The sequence below is a fragment of the Labrus bergylta genome, chromosome 11, assembly GCF_963930695.1.
Source record: "Labrus bergylta chromosome 11, fLabBer1.1, whole genome shotgun sequence".
Classification (NCBI taxonomy): domain Eukaryota; kingdom Metazoa; phylum Chordata; class Actinopteri; order Labriformes; family Labridae; genus Labrus; species Labrus bergylta.
The window spans coordinates 10,937,936-10,957,965 of NC_089205.1; the positions used below are offsets into that span (position 1 = coordinate 10,937,936).

At 38.3% G+C, this 20,030-nt stretch overlaps 2 protein-coding genes across 5 annotated transcripts; one reads left to right on the forward strand and one right to left on the reverse strand.

Moving 5' to 3' along the window:
• Window positions 1-1,890: 1,890 nt before the first annotated feature.
• Window positions 1,891-13,239, forward strand: bace2 (beta-secretase 2). The gene is made up of 9 exons (XM_020642848.3): window positions 1,891-2,439; window positions 6,362-6,450; window positions 6,703-6,919; window positions 8,313-8,444; window positions 9,041-9,175; window positions 9,474-9,575; window positions 9,916-10,065; window positions 10,176-10,344; window positions 11,745-13,239. Exons 1-9 carry the CDS (start codon window positions 2,146-2,148, stop codon window positions 11,984-11,986), a joined length of 1,530 nt encoding a protein of 509 aa, XP_020498504.1. The 5' UTR covers window positions 1,891-2,145; the 3' UTR covers window positions 11,987-13,239.
• Window positions 13,240-13,371: 132 nt separating this feature from the next.
• Window positions 13,372-19,980, reverse strand: LOC114920746 (transmembrane protease serine 2-like). 4 transcript variants are annotated; one of them, XM_065960221.1, is made up of 13 exons: window positions 19,581-19,980; window positions 19,281-19,380; window positions 18,661-18,753; window positions 18,412-18,525; window positions 18,101-18,230; window positions 17,893-18,003; window positions 17,756-17,799; window positions 16,977-17,139; window positions 16,708-16,880; window positions 15,906-16,007; window positions 14,946-15,088; window positions 14,133-14,285; window positions 13,372-13,673 (listed from the first exon to the last, which is right to left on the reverse strand). In XM_065960221.1, exons 1-13 carry the CDS (start codon window positions 19,593-19,595, stop codon window positions 13,656-13,658), a joined length of 1,359 nt encoding a protein of 452 aa, XP_065816293.1. In that variant the 5' UTR covers window positions 19,596-19,980; the 3' UTR covers window positions 13,372-13,655. The 4 variants fall into 4 exon arrangements, with proteins under 4 accessions (XP_065816293.1, XP_029134968.1, XP_029134969.1 ...); XM_029279135.2 differs by having other exon boundaries at window positions 19,281-19,401; XM_029279136.2 differs by lacking the exon at window positions 19,281-19,380.
• Window positions 19,981-20,030: the final 50 nt, after the last annotated feature.

Genomic DNA, 20,030 nt, shown 5'->3' on the forward strand with positions numbered 1-20,030 from the left:
GTGATTAACTTCAATGAGAAAGTGAGACAGAGAGAGAGGGAGATGGGATGAACATGTGACACTGTAACTGCGGAATTCAGAGCAAGACACTGGTAGTCTCTGTGTGAAACAGGCAGCATGGAGAAGGCCTGTGACATTGATCCCGTCTTACCACTGGGATCTTCTTCCTCTCTCTGTGCCCTGTCTAAGCAGAAAATGTGACTATCATGGCTGGAATATGAAACAAACAAAGAATTTCTGACTTTCTAACATATCAAATAAATGTTGTGTCTTTGACATCGCCTATATTATTTTATTATATCATATTATTATTATTACTCCTAACCAAAGCAAGAGCTGGAATTATTAAGCCTATTGTGCAGAACAATCGCGTACCAGCAGTTTAGGCTTGAGCAAAGAACAAACTACAGAGGCATGTGATTGCTGTGTGCATTAGGCTGATTTGTAATATTAGTAACTCATGCCAAGTAACTCATTTATTTGACTGTATTGCAAAGTCCAAACACTGCTGTGTTTGGCTTGGTAAAAAAAACAACCTATATCAGTTCCTAACATCATTAGGAGCTTGAGTACTGTCATCGAGTTTGCAGTAGTATTTTGAGACTTGAATAGTCTTTTAACGGTACTCGGTGGCATTAAGTAAAATGCAACTGAATGGGCATATATTTTAATTATCAGTGTGGCGAATGTTTGAAATATCAATATGGTTTATACCTTGTATTCGAAAACATTGGATATACTTTAGGATCCTCACAAAAATGGTCAAAAACAAAAAAACAATGCAACAATTGTAAATGGCACAAATACACAGCCTATTGTGCCACACATCTAAGAAAACTTTTCCAAATGACCCCAGTCCTGTAGAATTAAAGTTGTCTGGGAAATATACCAAAGTGTTATTGAGAATCATATTTTAAAGGGTGCAACTTATAAATTGTCTTCAACACTTAACATTATAAGGAGGCTAGGCCTACACAAAGCAAAACACACTGAGAAAACATCCTTGCCTATAGCCTGTAGTCTACAATGCTTACTATGAGAATCTTTGAAAACTATGATGTAGGCCTGGCCAAAACACAAGGGGATTTCCTTTTCTGTGACTGAACAGAATTGCAATACTAGACTACCATAACAAGGCAACCAAAGGCTATGGCCAAAGTATAAAAAATTGAATTTTCATTGTAGATGCACACAAATTAAGCGAATCAAAAACTGTGAAAAAGTGTTGATTTTTTTTGTCACACTGTTAAAAGGACAGACCACCACCCGAACTATTGCTGGTCTGGCGTGTTCACATCAATTATTGTAGTGGTGGGGGTTGTTAAAATTCATGGCTGGTTTAATTCTGTTCATCCAGGATGTTTTTGACAGAAACGTCAAGTCGCAAAAAGTAACACCACTATTAAGAGTAACACCACACTGCGTTACCTTAGAAATAAGAGGGAGTAAAAAAAAAAGAAAAAAAATGCATAGTATGGACACACACACACACACACACACACACACACACACACACACACACATAAAACCTATAACATATATATCATTATAATTATTATTTAATACAGTTGTGTCGTTTTACTTCGAGAAATTAAAAAAAATGTCACCTTCCACTTCACATGAAACAAGCACTACAAAAGGAAGTGTTCAAGTAGGCTAGTGGTAACACTAGGCAAAGTTATTTGCTTACCTTATTTGATTTGAAGTGTGTTTCTGAAATGTCCTATGTCCCATTTTTTCTAATATATAATATTTTCTTAAATAATTGTGTTTCTCGAAAACATGTTCCAGGCGTATGGATCCATACAAAAATCATATAGCCTACATTTACTTTGAAAGTTTACACAACCGGAAGCCACGCCGTTCGTTTCGACCGGCTTGATTCATTGTAGGAGTGGATGAAGGAACAACTCTGGAAAGTTCAGCGACTGTAGGCAAAGAGTTGAAGTCAGTGGCAGCAGGCTTTCTGTGAGAACATGTCAGCGTGTTTGTCTTTATTTGACGGTCAAGAGTCTTTGCTTCCATGATGAAGACCTCCGCGCTGTTGGTGATTTTATGATGGCTAAACTCAAAACTTAACTTAGGAAACTTTGAGCCTGGAGCTGCGACTTTCGCCACTTTCCCTGTCATTGCTATAGAAACAACATGGCAAACAGTAATTCTCTCGTGATAAGGGCATTTGCTTTAAGTTTATTTTTTGTAGTATCCAAGTGTTTGTTGTCTATACCGCTCAAAATCTACACAGGGAAGTATAACTTATCCTCGGCTGTGGATTTGACTCCTCTGCGACAAGTCCTCTTAATGTCTGATGGAAACGGCCTCTCTTTGGCCTCAGATCCAACCGGGACCGTGAACTTTCTGGACATGGTCAATAACCTGCAAGGAGACTCTGGAAGAGGCTACTACATAGAGATGTCCCTTGGTACTCCTAGTCAAAAGGTACTTTAAAGTGAAACACATTTGTTTGATAGGATATCTGCATCATACTGTACTGGTGAGGTTAAAAACAACTTTAATTCTTTTAACAAAATGTATTTTACTTTCCTTTTGAGTCATAGTATCCATAGAGTGTGATGGGGGGGGACCACCATGTGACCCAGAGAAGTAGGCAGAGTGTGAGAGTGGACTGGGTGTGTTTGTTTCACCCAAAGGCTTATATCTAACTGTCCATGCAATGTCTTTTATTGTGATGAATTAACAAGTCTTTTAAATTACCCAGCAGAAGAAAAAAAAAAAAAAGACTGGGGTCATGGGAAGAAGAGCCTCGATTATTTTTCTCTCTCAGTCATTGTTATAGAAAAATCAGCTGTTTATTTCCAGGCCTGTGGCAGGACAGTTTATTAGCTGTAGGGAGCAGCAGCTGGCTCAAGTCTTTTGGGCCCTGGGGTTCTGTAGACTACGACCCCGCTCACATGCACTCACATGATGCTGCCTGGGGGGGGGACTACTGTTGCTTACCAGGCAGCTGATGAGGATTATGAGGCTCCTGGGGAGCAAAGAGCAGCCCTGAAACTGTAAAAAAAAAAAAAAAAAGTTTCAGGGAAATTTTCTACCTTTTTTTGATTGGATGGAATATGGTTAACATGTTTCACTGCTCATTATGTGAAGTGCCCCAGATTTATTTAGGCTGACTAAATGTTTCTGGAATACTCATTCTCTATCCTCACAGTCACAAAAGTAATGCTACATGTTGCCATTGTGTTGTAAGTAGATGTGTTTGAAATGGAGCTTAAAGGCAGAGTTATATTATTAGTGACTTGACCTGCTAATTGTTGGCATCTCAAATTAAACTGATCGGAGCTTTTAAGACTTTGTATTGGCACAGCTCAAATTCTCATTCTCACACACAGGCTTATCAGAGCAGTCGGTCACTGTCCTGTGTAAACTTCTGAGAAGACAGTGTTGCCACATGGTCAGAGTAGTTCCTGTCTTATTTATTTTTTTACAGTCTATGGTTCCTACACAAATTAAAAAATCAGCCCAATGTTAACATATGGTCTTTAGTTACCTGTAGTTTTTTAATATGGTAAGATAGAGTTTTTCTTATATTTCACAGAGAGTAAGTAAGAGGCGATCTGATAACCAGTTGCAATTGCAGCGTCAAGGATGAGTCAACTGTTGATTTCTAACAGACCTTTTTCACAACAGGAGGAGAACAGGTGCAACAACTAAAACGTACAGAATGAGGTCTCTGATGTGTCTGTTTTTATCAACTGTGCCAAGGAGCTAAAGAGTGAACTAGCATGTATAATACCAAGGCACTACAACCATTTTAAAAAAAAAACAAAAAAAAAACATTATCATGGAATAGTAGTTTTAAATGACCCGCTGTGTGTTTCCCAAAATGACAGTTGAGAAAAATGTCAGTGTCAGGTGACTTGTTTTCCACACAGCCCGAGGAAGCTCAGCAAGAAAGTAAACACTGATGATTTTGAACAAACATTTCTTTGAATGTTGCATTTTTAGAAAATAATGAGTCTGTGCTTGCAGATTGGGTCATGTTTGTGGTATAAGTATCTGAAGATAAATTATAATATATTTTAATAAAGAAAAATTTGAATATATATTTCTGTATAATTTCATAATTTATAGATAATCTACTGAGACACACTACAGCATCAGAATCGTATGCTAATTTTTATTTCAAAGATTTTGGAATGGCAGGAGTTACAATGTACAGTAGAGATGAAATAGTTTCCCCTCATGATATTCCTCCCTCTTTGATATTCAAGCTGTTGCACACTGCGAAGTGAGCGCAGCACAGAACCTCTCTATTAGTTATTCATGACAGCAGCGCTCAATCCACATTGGTTCAGATTGTTACAACGTCCTGTAACTCAATGCTATTTGAGCAACCCTCTTAATATTATTCCAACCAAATGACGATGTGATTACAGGGCCGTGGTGTTAAATGAGGCACCATTCAAATGAGGCACTAATTGCCGCATCTGTTAGCATATGGCACAGCCAGACTGAAGTGTCGACTGGAGAGCCTCACATCTGCTAATTGGTACAAACAGGTAGCAGATGCACGTTGCCGCCATGGAGCCATTGCCAATTAGGCAATAAATGCTCAACTGCAGCCTGCCGCAGCAGCGGGGGGAGGAGATTTGCCTGAGGCTCAGCAGCTGAGCTAAGGGAGGAAGGTGTAAGGGAAAAGAAAGCTGGTGTGGATAAAGAAATGCCCCAACTCCCCCTCCTTGACCATTAGGTACAAGAATTTTCCAATAAGGCCTGTTCGCCAGGTTCAGGTCGTGTTTGAATGGCCTGATGCCATCTGCAAGACAGCAGTAGGTTTACACAAGGCACAGTCACAATGGTGGGGAACTGATAAGCCTGACTCACGCAGACAGACAAACAGGTACTTCCTGTGCTAACTAAAATACTTGATAAAGTATTTCATTATTACCACTTTTTGTTTCATAATGACCTGACCTGAGCATGACAGAAGTTTTTTTTTTTTTTTTTTTTTTATGAAGAAAAATTATGACACTTTGAAATTGAACAGTAAAAGGATAAAAACGTTTTGCTGTAGTTTGTCATGGTTTGTATGATAAGCTTGGGAACCACCGCTTCTTAAAATGATTGTTGGAATTCTTTGTTTGTCTTTTAAAACACTCTTATTTGTCTAACTAAACTTCTTCCTGCTGTTCTGGTTTGTCTGAAACGCCGCAAGCCACCGCAAGAAAAGTGTTGATGGATGATTTGTTGCTGTAATGTTTGTGCCTGTGCTTCCGAGCACACTCAGTGAACACATGGCGTTTTGATAGTGTGTGTGTTATGACGTCATTGAAGACCACTGTATAGATCTCTTTGTTGTGAGTCATCAGGTGGCTGTGGGGCATTAGGTTTATGGCCCGTCACGGTGGGGAATGCTCACTACAGAGTGTTAATGTGGCCCGTGCTCAGTAGTAGGAGGTGACAGAAGTCTTCTGGCTAATTAGTCCCCCCTCATTGACTTGATGCCTGGAAGACAACATTATCTAAGTGATGGTAGCTGGTGCCAACCATGCACATGACACATACCATGATGGGTCCCACAGTCATGTTAGCACTACAGGCTATGTTTGACTCATAGATCACACATGAGAAAGCTTTTATGATAGATGTGCATAGTCATTTTAGCTCCATATCAAAGCTTTTCACACCGGGAGGTGACACTGAAATGTTTGCAAATGACTCAGATTAGGTTTTTTTTTTTTTTTTTCATACCTAAGCCAAATTCATATTAAATGTCCTGCTAATGCCAAATCCCATGAGATGTTTACATAATCATATTATAAAAACAGCTTTAAGGTGAACACTTAACTTCAGTTTTGAGTTGAATATCCGTGACATTAAAGGCTCTGCATTAAGGAATAAATAGCTTGCGACGTAGCTGACAATAAAAGGTGTTAGTTCCCCTCTTTCCCATGTAATTATTTAATCAGGCTAACTCTTCAGGTGCATGTAGACTCTACAAGGTAAACATGACTACTTCTACGTTAGTGGATTATGTTAAGTTATGACGCATATGGGACAGGAAGTGTTGATTAAAGTATGTTTTAGCTCCACCATAAAGATAAACATGGAGACACCCCTAGAGGAATTACAATTCCCAACTATTTTGTCTGCTTATGTATTGATCATTTCTATGTTTTATTTCCTTTAAGCAAAATTGTTGCTCTCAGTTTAAGCACAAACAGAATTCAGACTTGTGTAAATTGCATTTTTTTTAAAGTCCTCTCATCAGTGTATCATACTGTCGAAAAGCTGTCATTTTGTAGGCTGAGCCTTAGTGGATCTATGATGTAGGTTGGGCTTGTCTTGTAGGGGATAACTGTAATGGTTTTTAAAAACCACTCTGCTTTGTGTCTTTCAGTTGAACATCCTGGTTGATACAGGCAGCAGTAACTTTGCTGTGGCAGCCTCTGCACACCCATTCATTACTCACTACTTCAACACTGCGCTGTGAGTGGCTGAACACTTTGTTTAATAGTCCAATACATCATCTGCTTTTATCACCCACTGTGATGGTATTTTTTATGTAAATGCTATGTATTTCATTTTCATTTGAATTTTACAAAAATAGTAAAGTTTCCACTCATAGATTTATCTGTTGAGGTAACCACTTTGTTACAGTCCTACTCCTTATTTGAAACATTTATCTCTGTATCAAAAGCCTTTATCTCTTCACATCTGGGCTTCTTCCATTGTGTTTAGTTCCACTACATACGAGTCAACTGGACGGACTGTGGCTGTCCGGTATACCCAGGGTAACTGGGAAGGTGAACTTGGCATTGACAAAGTCTCCATCCCCAAAGGCCCTAATGGAACCATCATCATCAACATAGCTGCCATCCTCACATCTGATGGCTTTTTCCTTCCTGGGGTCAACTGGCAGGGCATCCTTGGACTGGCCTATCCCATGCTGGCACGGGTGAGAGATGCTCAGAAATACAGAAAGAGTTTTGTCATCGCTATTTAGAAATAAGTTTAAATTCCTGTTTTAGTGGTTTTAAACTCACAGTCACTCTAAAAGAAAAGATTGTAAATAGGAACAAAAAGTACAAGTGGCACCTACGCGTGTTGATTGCCTTCAAAATCATTACAAATGAAATGTTGAAATCAGTAATCGTTGTTTTACTTAACAGGGTATTTCATTGTTTTTAAGTAAATTTACTTTATCGATTTTAAAAAAAGGTTAACAAACATGTCAACTGGAACAATGGATAAATGCTCACAAAGGGGGGAAATAAATCAGGTTTTATCAAGACAATCAGTTGGTTCTGCATTTCATTTAAAGTGCCCCACATCTTTCAATTGACTGAATAACTTTTCAAACTGCGATCTTATCTTGGTGTAGTCATGGACATCTCACATGACCTCTAGAAAGTTTCATGTTCATGTGTTATTTTTAGCAACCAGTGGAGTAATGTTTGTTTTTACTTTAGTTGCCCTAAGATGCTCTTCATGAGGTTACCATACCTTTAATACAGGGATATTTTTTATTTTGACTGGGTACAAAAATCATAGTTGTCCTTGGTAGCAGCCATCACATGCCGCCTCTCCACAGACAGTGATGAAACATTACAAAATCAAACTTCTTTAAGTGTTTGTATTGCTATTTCAATTCAGTAATAATAATAATTATAAACATACTATGTTTGTGTTTTAGATACACAGACCCAATGTGCTCAGTATCAGCTTTCCTTAATGTGATCATATTTTTGTAAAAAAAAAAAAAAAAAAAAGAAGACTGATGTCAGCTTAATCCTGCATAATAGATTATTTTATTCAAAGCTGACTAAAGCAACCTATTGGATCAATTACTGGTAATTAAGGAGCAGAGTTGCCCACACAGGTCACTTTGTGCTGCTGGTGTCCCCTGAGTTTTCAGATTCATCTTGCCTGAGGGCTGTTTGTCATGGTAACACAACACTGACATTAAAAACCCGTATCAGGACAAAAAGCGAAACAACATCCTTTTTTTGGAGAAAAGGTGAAGTGTTAAACATTCGTACACATGCACACTGGTCAGAATATCGCATCATTTCATGAAGATTTTTATCACTATAAACTCGGCTGCAACTTAAATATCTCAAAGGTGAGGCAAAAAAAAAAAAAAAATCTCTATACCAGTAACAGAAATATTTTTTTATATTGAAATATTTTTGCTTTATGAATTCTGCTACTTTAACAGACTGAAAATACATTAGGCTACACTAAGTCAGTCTTTGTATTCACACAAACTAAATGCTTGAAATGCAAATTTAAAAGTTCAAATTAATTGACTAGGGTTAATAATTACACATTTCCTGTCTCTCAAATAGCCTGACTCGTCCGTGGAACCTTTTTTCAACTCTGTGGTGAAACAGCTGGGAATTCCTGACATCTTTTCGCTCCAGATGTGTGGCGGTGGACTGTCAGCCAGCAGCACAGCAGACTTGGCAGGAGGCAGTCTTGTGAGTGGTTGGGAGAGGGTGCCTTGGGGAGGCTTTCTGATAAAATTTACATATACAGTAAAGTCGGTTGTAACTTTTCACCTTAACATACTTGTCGTTAAATGGTATCTGCTTCATGTTGTGTATGTTTATGATACAGTTTATTTAAAATGTCAGAAAGATAATTGTAGCATCAGTATTATTTGCTTCACTCATAGAGGAATGAGATGTGGCTGAGCAATGCTCTTCTCAGAAAAAATCTATTCTGTCTCTTTGGATCAGACATGCAGTAGCAGCTGAGCGCATTTAGAAACATAATGGCTGGCATCATCCATACCAATGTGGGTTCTCTATTGGAAGCCAAGTCTAGTTAGAATGACTTTAATTAAGCAAAGATAGTATCCTGCTGAGAGCAGGTCTGTCACTGTTACACAAACAGCCTAGGTGCCTCGCTTGCTAAGTCTTCACCATGTGTCGCCTGATACAGGCAGATGGATAAAATGGCAGGGTGCTTTTGTGTTTGTGTACGGCATGCATGTGTTTGTGTTTTGGCATAATAATAAAAGACGTTGACAGTTTGATATTTTAATAGTAATTGTGATCATATCCTTCCTCAGATCATGGGAGGGGCTGAACCAGCTTTGTACTTTGGGCCAGTGTGGTACACTCCTATAGTAGAGGAGTGGTATTACCAGGTTGAGGTTTTGAAGCTGGAAGTTGGCGACCAGAATCTGGACTTGGACTGCAGGGAGGTAAACTTCAAACCATGCTCACCCTTCTCTACACAGTCATAAATTATATCTTTGAGCTAGAAGCAGGAAATCAGTTCTGGTTGTTCAGTAATTTTTCTAGAATACTTTATTTTATCAATGTCACAACAAGGAAATAAAACACTAACTCAATATTAACAATGCAAGGGCATTAAGACATTTTTTTGTGGTTGTGTAAGAACTTCCTCATTTTTTATTTTTATATGTATGCTCAAGGTCTTGTGAAGGGGCCGGTTGAACTGAGACAAACCCTACCTCACTCTTTCTCCCTTTCTTTTAGTATAACATGGATAAAGCTATAGTTGACAGTGGGACGACACTGCTGCGCCTTCCTGTCAATGTCTTCAATGCTGTGGTGGCAGCCATCACCCGCAGCTCTCTGGTAGGCTGTCGTCTATCCACAGGAAGTGATGAAACATGTCAAAGCAGAAGAGTTGCAGGGGAGGATAAAAAACACACTCAATGTTCAATGACATCGTAGATTTTAGAGGAATGATAAAGAGTTCCCCTGATATAAAGAAGTGTGTGTATGTGTTTAAAGCCATTCTGTTTTCATGTTTTGTAAGTGCACACACGTAATGCTCAAGGTTAATTTGAACCTGTACCAGTTTTCATTATTGATTAGTCAGAAAATGACAGAGAACAGCAGAACCTGTATTGGTGCTGTGCTCACCGCCTTGTCTTAATACATGTCTCTTTGCCGTTTGTTCTCTTTGGTCCAGATCCAGGAGTTTTCTTTAGGGTTCTGGGAGGGCTCAAAGCTTGCCTGCTGGATAAAAGGAGAGACCCCCTGGAGATTTTTTCCAAAGCTATCCATCTACCTAAGGGCAACAAACACAAGCCAGTCCTTTCGCATCACTATCCTGCCACAGGTGCCTGAACACAAAATGAATCCTTCCCCTCGAGTTTCTACATCCACACGAAAAACATTCACCAGCCCTCTTTTGTCTGTTTATTTGTTTATTTGTTTATTATCTTACAGCTATACATTCAATCAATCACAGACGTGGACGGCACTTTAGATTGCTACCGTTTTGGCGTGTCTTCCTCCTCTAATGGCCTGGTCATAGGTGCGACTGTTATGGAAGGCTTCTACGTGGTTTTTGACCGCACCAAGCGGAGACTGGGCTTTGCGCTGAGCAGCTGTGCAGGTGAGGGTTCAAACAACGCAGACAGAAACAAATGAAACTTAATTTAATATCATGTTTTTAATTGGATGGTTACAATTAGTTTGCCAATTACAGAGGATATACTGGATTTCTGCTGTATTTATGTGTAAATAGTCGCACATTCTGCCTTTAAGCTGCAAACAGAAGGACAGAGAAATGATGCAAAAAGTTCTACAGGTTGTCGACATTTTCATCAGCTGCAAGGCTGACAACACCTTATTTTCAAATGTGTTGGTAGTCTCAATATAATCTATTTTTAAAGTTTGTATGTGTTTGACTTAAAAGTTCTGAACTTTAGAAATAACAGCAGGAAAGACCTTTAACACAGGTTTGCACATGACTCCATTCTTTATCAGTTTGGCTTCAGATCGATGTAGGCATTAGAGTCAGTAAAGTAAAAGTGTACAAAAAGAATGAAATTACAATATAAACATTCAAAGATTTAACCTACAGAGGAAATATGTTACTTTATGATTGTTACATGGAGTATTCACTTGACTCTCTTGCATGTTGTATCCACCTAAAGATCATTTTGGTTATGATAGGGCTCCAAGGCTTCAGGAAATGTAACTCTTTTAAGTGTTCTGATTCATTTGAAACTTACGGATAAAGAAACTTTGCAAAGTGCAATGTAGTATAAAGGAAAACTTGCAGGTTCACTGATTAAGTCCATGAGAACATTCTGCTCATTATGCCTTAAACAGGTTAAACAGCAACAGTGTTACTTCCTTTTGGTTCTGTGTAAATATGAGCTCTAACAAGGCTTCCCACTCTCATGTAAAAGTACAAAGATCACTTTTGTTCTGTATTAGGCCAACTTCCTTGAAGCAAATGTAGGCTGAAGGTTAGGGATAAAGGCTTGTGACAGTAGAAGTGCCTATTTCCTTGGATGGCTGGTAAACTCTAGACAGAGAACACTCCCAACAAGTAGAAAGATCCTCTTTATTAAGTCTAGTCCAGTCTAAGACAACTGGAGCTGCTACAACGCAATGAATATAAATAAACTGAACTGTAACACAGTGTACTTACATGTCAGTCATAAACTTTTTATTATAGGCAGAGTATTAATAAAAAAGATATCTTGTGAAATAATCTCATAAATTTAAAAAAGAGCCTTTTAATCTGTCAGTCTGAATGTTTTCATCCATTAAACTTCTAGATGTACTGTTTTATTCAGGACTGTTAAAAACACTTCAGAAAACAACACTTAAGAGGTATATATCCATATGGGTGACATACATTATTTCTGGGCTGGTGCATTATCAAACACATGAACACTAGGTGTGGGGTTTCTTTCACTTTATGTTTGAATTTCCACTTCTGATTTGGCTCACCAGGTCAAAACGTAGCTCTGTAACTCTCTGTCTTGTGTTTCTCTGCAGTGAATGGGGGGGTGGCTCTGTCTGAGATCGCAGGGCCCTTCTCAGCTGCAGACGTGGCAGCCAATTGCTCTAGCGGACCACTGAAGGAGCCTCTTCTCTGGGTGATCTCCTATGCCCTAATGGCAGTCTGCGCCTTTGTCCTCATCATCCTGCTGCTTCTTTTAGTCCTGCCCTGCCGACGCAGACACCACTCAGGGGAGATAACGGACGAGTCCTCACTGGTCCGCCATCGTATCAAGTGACTGAGAGGAAAGGGACAGGCAGATAGGGTGAACAGAGTGCAGAACCCATCCACAGCAGTGGAGAAAGGTGCTGGGCTTGGGCTGCAGCAAACAGTCACACTCGGTTCTGAATGCCTGACAGAGCTTAGACTGAACTCATCAGGTTTCCCCATGGAGGTAGAAACAGACAGATCAATGGCCTCTTGAAGGGAAATCCACCCTAAAACCACCTCCTAAAGTCAGATGTTGCAGTAATGTATTTACTATGTCAATGTATCTTGTTGCATATCTTTCTTGTTCTGTAATTCTGTTCACTGATAACTGGTTATATTTTACTCACTGGTGCATTTTCGAACAACATTTCTAAAAGGCATATAGCCTCTAAAATGTGCCTTTACAGTTGATAATCTTCCACCAACTGGTCTTTTTTTTTTAAAGATCTAATTTATTCCTGTGATTAGTTAAGACATGTATTTAGTGCCATACTGTATTGCAGAGTCAACCCTCACATCTCATATGCAGTTTAATGATTGCCTGTGTGTGCTAAAGTCAAGAGGAAATCTGCCCAATCAATCAGTCAAAATTGGAAGACCATCACTGGAAGTGAGAAACGGGTTTACAGCCCTGATTGTGCCTCTAAGTCTCAGCTGACTACAAAGACAAAATGATACACTGAACCAGTAGTATGAGGTTTACTCTGTTGAATTGCACTTTGTTTTTAAAGTCAATCAAAAGTGTAATATGAATCTAAAGATCAAAAATTCTGAATCTGTTATGAAATGTGTTGTGCTTATGTAATTTTGCTAATCCTATATACAACTAACTTTATATTTAATTCTCATGGAAAGTGATTGTATTATTATTGCGAATCTTTGTTTTTTAGCCACTAGACTTTGAATGATACATATTCATACTGTTCACTGTATAAGGATTATTGAAACACATGGCTCGTTAGCAAAGCTGACTGATACATTAGCACTGGGAAGTTAGTCTCTTTACACACTGTCAGCTAAAGTCAATAACACAGCACATAAAACCTGTTCCACTGCTGACACTGTGCTGCTCAGTGGAAGACTGTCAGTCCAATGAGTCACTGTCTGCCAAAAATTTAAAGTTGTAAAAATTGAAGGTACACTTGAATCGTTCTATGTTTACTTATTTCAAAGTGTAGTTTTTGTGCCAAAAATGTCCTTGTATTATAAACAAAGAAGTTGTGACCAAATCGTAGATGTAAATCATATTAAATTAATAAATATTTTTTTTGTGAAGGGTTACTCAGGACCAAAGCATTCTTTGGAGTCAGTGGGAATAAGCTTGATGTGGTTGGTGAGAGACATCTTGTGTTGGCACATGGTATATCATGTTTAGTTGTATTATAATAATATGGACACCGAATAACATTTTTACAGGTTGAAGTAAAGACTTTTTAATATATTTCACACAACGCAAACAGAAACAGTTACAAAGACACCATGTGAAAAGACTGTTCCTAAGCACTTTCTGAATGAGACCAAAGTCTGAATTAGCAGTGATTGAGATGAAGACAGTGGCCTACACAGTTACATCATGATGGACATGAGTTGTGTTGCTATTGAAGATATTGTTCAGGCATTGATATAAAAATTACTCTCTGCAAATTGTAGAAAATTGTAAACAAAGATCTCGTATAACACATTTGGACTTTTCGTCTTCATTCATCTTGATGCTTCTGTAAACAGAGAAACAAACAAATATACGTTTATTGTTTCATTTTTGCACATTGTTGTTTTGTGAATATCAGAAGATCACTTTATCATACTTAATGGTTAATACTGTGACTGAAGTCATCGTGTAAGAAGCTTCCTCACTTTGCTACAAATATGTAAAGATTTCAGAGAAGTGCTTTTTTACATTTGATGACTGATTAAGAATTTATTTCAATTAAAATTATTAAAATTATTTAAATAATTTTCTGTTAAATAACAAAAGTTTTGTTTTTCTTGTTATAAGTCAAAAGAAATAAACCAAAATTATGATTTTTTTTTTTTAACTAAATAATGAAGTGTGTCAGTAAAAGACACTCATATTTAAGGTCGACAAGATGTCAATATGTTAAATACAACCGCCACAATGTCACATGTAAATCCTCATAATGATCAGTATTTTGTTAGTCTGTATCTTTTATTACCCTCATCTGTTGGAAGATCCAGTCCAGGAAAAAGGGGATTTTGCCATAAACTCCCGGTCTCTGGTGCTCTGTGCAGTCTTGCCCCCTGATGCAGTCCCCTATGAGCCACCATACTCCATCCTTCAGGGCCACCAGAGGGCTGCCGCTGTCAGTCTGGGAAAAAGATTTAGCACTAAACTGAGAAAAGTTTTTTTATGAACTATAAACTCTATAACATTTATCAGATTCCCACATTCAAACACAAGTATGTGTATTTAACACTAAATATTAGTCATTCAGATTGAGGAGCATGTAAGGTCCTTCAAGGACTCTCTGAGTTCAATGAAAAGAGCTGTTTAGTTAAGCTCCAAAGTGGAACTGTTTGTTTAATTTTGTTACCATGCACTTAGCACAGTGCTCGCCTTCTTTGAATCCTCAAAGCAAGTTATCTAAGAGCATGTAAATGTTTTAAATTCTTTCAGAAAAAGGGGCTTAAATGAAATAGTTCAAACTATTGCAGTTATATCTAAATAAAAGGGTTTTTGCTGTTTATTTGAACACTGATTCCATTAATGTTTTTATAGGATCTCTGGAATCTGAATCTCTTGAGTCTGTATTGAAAGAATAGTTTGAAGCAAATGCTTAAACAATGAGCCCTGAAGGCGTTAAAACAGTCTGGTAGTCACTATTAAACATATAAACCACACACTGTGACATGTTTTAATATATGTTTATATGTATGTTTTAGTCAATACTATAACTGTATTAGCTGGTTTTAGCATTTCAATGTGATATTCACACCTCTTAGAGTAAGAGTTAGTGTGTTTGTCTTACACCACACATATTGCCTGACGCCTCCACCTCTCTGGCACATAACATGTCCTGTGTTATTCTTCCATTGTAAGCCGTGGAGCTGTTGCAGTCAGCTGCATCTACCAGAGAGACCTGAGCCTCCATCAGGTACGGAGAGCCAGAGTCTGTCAAGCAACAAGACATAACAATAATTTACTGAAATTAACACATTGTCCTGTATCCAGTCTGTCATATATTCTTTTAACAAGTTTAGTTTTTTCATATGGTCGTATGCTGAAATCTATGGCAGCCCATTTCAGCCAGTTAAAAAAATCTAATCAAAAACTTGGCTTTCTTTAGAAAAAAAAATGTGGCAATATTAAGTAATAATTTATGAGATAAAAAGTCAGAATTATCAGATGAGCAATTTATTTTTGTCACCAAAGCAAAGTTGTAGATATCTTTTTAAGTGGGCATCCATAGAGATCAGCAAATCTTAAGCAAAAAAAGCAAACAGAGGTTAAGTCCAAGAGTGCCATCTAGAGGTAGTAAGCTCTATGAAGCCCATTCCCATCAGTTAAACCAAAAACCAAAAACTTGGCTTTCTTTAGAAGAAAGTCTTGTCAAGTCTGACTTGACATTTTATCTCATAATTTCGACTTATTATCTCATAATTATGACTTTTAAAAAAAAATTTCATCATTATGACACAGCATGGGCTATTTCCTTTTGCCAACAAAGCCACGTTTTGGTTTTTACTTTTTAACTAGCGGAAATGGGCTTCCATGGAAATCAGCAAATCAGGAGCAAAAGAAAAACAGAGTTGAAGTTCATGAGTGTTATCTAGAGATAGTTTGCTAAAAGTGCTTATCACTTTCGAAAAATCACAGAACTTTTTGATGTTTAAACACTTTAAAACATTGAATCCTTATATTATATGAAGACTAGATTGTAGCCTTCATATTTATCTTGTTGTTCATCGTCACATGAAGCCTCTCTTACCTCCATTGACTGTGCCAGAAAATCGTGATATCCAGCCTTTCTGATCATCAGTAATGTTAACACCAACATTTGGGAGGCACACAGGTCCAATATGACTGGAGACTAGCAAAGAAAATAATATATATCTGTTAAAATAATACAAATGTGGATGCCCTGTGCACAGCACTGTCAGTCCTTGTAGCTTAGGATAGGATAGGATATATCTTGGTGCAGTTGATGGCAGGAAACATCATCTAGACAGCAACTGAGAAAATTAACCTCAAACAAGAAGGCTGAATTACTCATTTTTATTCAATTACATTCTCAAACCAACGCTGTTCGACCGTATGATGAAGCCATGCAGGCGTAAGGCGTTGTTTGTCGGATAATGTAACTAAATAAAAAGAAGAAGTAATTCAGCCTTCTTATGTGCGTTGAATCTTTTCAATTGCTCTCAATACATATCTGTTGTTGTTCTACGTCCAAGAAAGGAAACATGTGGTTCTTCATGACTAAAAAGGTATCATAAGTGTGCTGTTCTGTGCTCCCTGAACACATCATTACTGGCTGGTAAACACAGTTTAACAAATGGAATATCATATGGTACAACAAGATAAACCTAATGACATGGAAAACATCAACCGTTCAATGAATCTTCCCTTCATGACAAAACAAATGTTCACTTGTTGTTGGCATTTTTTCAGAGGTTCTGATTGATCGTTTCAAAGCCATTTTAGAGGATGAAGTTAAACTTACAGGTACTTCTGACATATTATCCACCTTTCTTTATTCAATAAGAGAAGTCAAGTAAGAACATGAGTACCTGTGTGGTCCAGAGGTTTAGACAGCCTCATCAGAGCGATGTCACTCTTGAGAGTAAAGCTGTTGTAGCCTTCATGGGCTATGACGTGGCTAACAGAGTAGGAAGGGTTAAACAGAGTGCCCAGCGGTTCCACCACCCCAGCATACACTGCCCAGTCTCCAGGGCTTGAGACACTGCAAGTGGACAGAAACAGCAGAGAGTAAATTGATCTTAGCTGGATCAAAACACAACCACTACTTTAGGAATTGAGGGGAAAACCAAAGCCTCACCTCGCCACACAGTCTGCTGCAGTGACTATCCAGTAGGGGGAGATGACCGCTCCTCCACAGCGGTGGGAGCCTGCAACCTGCAGGCTGACCTGCCACGGCCAGGACCCTAGGGAGGCAGGCTGGCCCCCAGAGGCTCTGCTGGAGTTCACCCCAGTCCCACAATCTGAGACGAAAACTGCTGTTAGAGAGGATATGTTCCACCGGTACGTGGCTTCTATAAGCAGGTATACAAGCCAAGAAAAACTACCCTTTATAACCAGGGAGAAAAAGCAAAGCAGTGTTGTGACAGACTGTACAAGGAGGAGTTTAAGAGAGAATTTGAAACTCAGGAGTTGTCTCCTGATGTTGGCTGGTGTACAGTTGTGTGTCCTTTTAAACAAATCAGTAAACAACACTCTCTCCCCCTGATTTCCATAAAAGTTGAAATTATTTCACAACTCAACATGCGTTGATGTTGTTTTACCCAAAACGTATAACAAATAAATTCAAAGGTAAATTAGGAAACATCTACAGGAAATTAATCAAATAGACTTACATGAACTACATCAAGCAGATCACAAGCATTATTGAGAGTTCAGCAAACAATTAGACAAAACAAAGGGTGAAATGTTTCAACATTTATTTATATTAAAAATATAAAAAATACCCTGTGAATACCAAAATCATTAAAAAAAGAAACAATGGAAAACTGAATACAGTCACATAGCCCACGAGTGTTAACATATATATATATATATACACCTAAATGTTATGTGTTCCTAGATTGTATAATTACATACCAGTACAAAACAATGTCACCCCACTGTTGTTTGGACAGGTATTGCTGCAAAAAAAAAAACATTTGAGGTGAAAGTAGTGTTCATATTTCATCAGTTTTTACAACTCTATACTTGTTCATTGTCACCATCTCACTAACCTGAGGACAAGCTGTTGCAGTAAGGATGCAGCAGGGTTGAAGTTAGACTTTACTATAAGGAATCCATCTTTGGAGTCAGTCTGTTGTTGGCCTGATTTAAAATATGTCTTCCTGCCAAACCACACAATGGAAAATCCAACTTAATTTAAACACCAACATTCTTTACATGTTTCATTTTTTTTTAGAAAAACCTGTCTGAGAATCTTGCCTGCTGTATCCGATCTGCCTGCAGCTCGCTTTACCCTGCAGGTCACTCCAGCCCCGAGAACAAACAGTCCTCCAGTTTTTACTCTGGGACGAATAGATCTGAAGTAGGAAACTTGAACCATGCACCCTCACTGACCACAGAAACAAACAAACAAACAAACAATCAATAAAATAATGACATTTTATTACAAGTTAAATGTATTTAAAAGAGAGCAACAAACAGTAACAGATAAACAGATGTAGATAAATGACAATGTAATGTTTACATACGCACGCACGCACGCATGCATGCACAGGGATTAGACTGTTTACCACAGTTAGCTTCATCTTGGCCTGCAGGGCAGTCCATCACTCCGTCACACCACTGAGACTCCCACACACAGCTCCCATCACCACATTGCATCCCGTGCACACAGGGAGAGGAGACTGGGAGACAAGAGGAGACAGAGGAAGTGACTGGTGAGGGATTAATGATACTGTGTGTGTATTAAAGGTAAAGGCGACATGATCATTGTTGTTGCAAGTGATATGTTGCATTTGGAGGGGAAATCCTGCACTCACAGTAGTAACCAAGGAGGACCCCAGCCAGCAGGAGGAGGAGCAGGAGGCTGATCACAGCAGCCACAGTGAACTTTACACACCTATGTTTTACATCTGGCAGGAGGAAACACACAACTGTGACTCAAAACACATTTTCACTCCACTTGTGCTTTTGTAAAACATGTTTAGAAATGAGTCTTCAGCATGTTCGAATACTAACTGGCATTTCAAAGCACATGTAGATAGATCTCATCAGTATGGTCATCTGAATGAACTAAAGTTGGGGTCTAACTTCACTTCACTTATTTTACTTCTACATTTACAGAAATGAATGAAAACTAAATGCACACAGCTATATTTGCTTGCATACTATTTCTTTAAGAAAAAGGTTTCTGTTTCTATGTTTAAATTAAAAAGAGACAGAAAAGTCAGCTCACAAATGTCCACTGAAGTTTACTTTATCCGGGTAAGAACAGCAAAACAACGGGCGCGTTTCAGCATTAAGCCTTCATCAGTCACTTTTTAGTCTTTTTGCAGTCGTGCACCTGAAATGGTGTTTACTGTCGAGTGTGCTCCTGTTTTGCTGTTTATGTTTAAATGACCAAAGCAGTATTGTGTTAGTAAACTGAAAAGGTGAATACCTTTGTGTTTGGGAATGGAGTGGCTAATCTCAGGAGGATTCAGGGCCAGATGATGCACATACTGAGGATTTACATCTGAACTGCTAGATGGAGGACATTTCTGAGGAGCAGAGTCCAGATACTATTGAAAAAGCATTAATAATGAGAACAATCGTTCATCAGAGATTGAATAATCCAAAAAATGTAAAATTGAGAATAAAAAAAATTGTATTCACATGTATTTCTTAACTAAACAAAATGTTTCATCCTACTATTAATATAGTATGAACTGATGAGAGTAAAATGTAAATGATCACTTACCAGATTGGTTGTCATTTTCTATTTAACCAGCAGTATTTTGAAATCCACAGAATGATGCAGTGGAGAAAACGTCTTCCTGAGATAATCAACACTAATCTCAATAATCAGACATCAATCTCATGAGAAGATCATTTATGAACGTCCACTCACAGATCCAAAAGTAATTAAGTTATAGGAGAGACTCTGCTCTTTAGGTCACTGGAAAGATAAAACTCATACATGTAGAGTCTCTGTTCACATTTCACCACTCTGTTCTCTGTATCCTCACACTGATGAAATGAAGGCGTTTGTTTGGGCTTAAGAGTTGCCCCTCCTCATGCCTCATTGGCATTGGTTTAAAGTTTCGCTCCTGAGCACACAACAAGTACAAAAAGGAGAGTTATCTTGTATAAACACCCAACAAGTGTTATATGCTGGCTGTCAGGAAAAGTGACTGAGTACTGTCCCTCT

Excerpts from the sequence above, each read along its gene's own strand:
- bace2 (XM_020642848.3), top strand. The coding sequence starts at position 2,146 with ATGGCAAACAGTAATTCTCTCGTGATAAGGGCATTTGCTTTAAGTTTA. Across the intron at positions 2,440-6,361 it reads TTGGTACTCCTAGTCAAAAG|TTGAACATCCTGGTTGATAC; the intron begins GTACTTTAAAGT and ends TGTGTCTTTCAG. Across the intron at positions 9,176-9,473 it reads TGGACTTGGACTGCAGGGAG|TATAACATGGATAAAGCTAT; the intron begins GTAAACTTCAAA and ends CCTTTCTTTTAG.
- LOC114920746 (XM_029279135.2), bottom strand. Across the intron at positions 18,526-18,660 it reads GGTCCTCCTTGGTTACTACT|TCTCCTCTCCCTGTGTGCAC; the intron begins GTGAGTGCAGGA and ends CTTGTCTCCCAG. Across the intron at positions 17,800-17,892 it reads CTGCAACAGCTTGTCCTCAG|CAATACCTGTCCAAACAACA; the intron begins GTTAGTGAGATG and ends TTTTTTTTGCAG.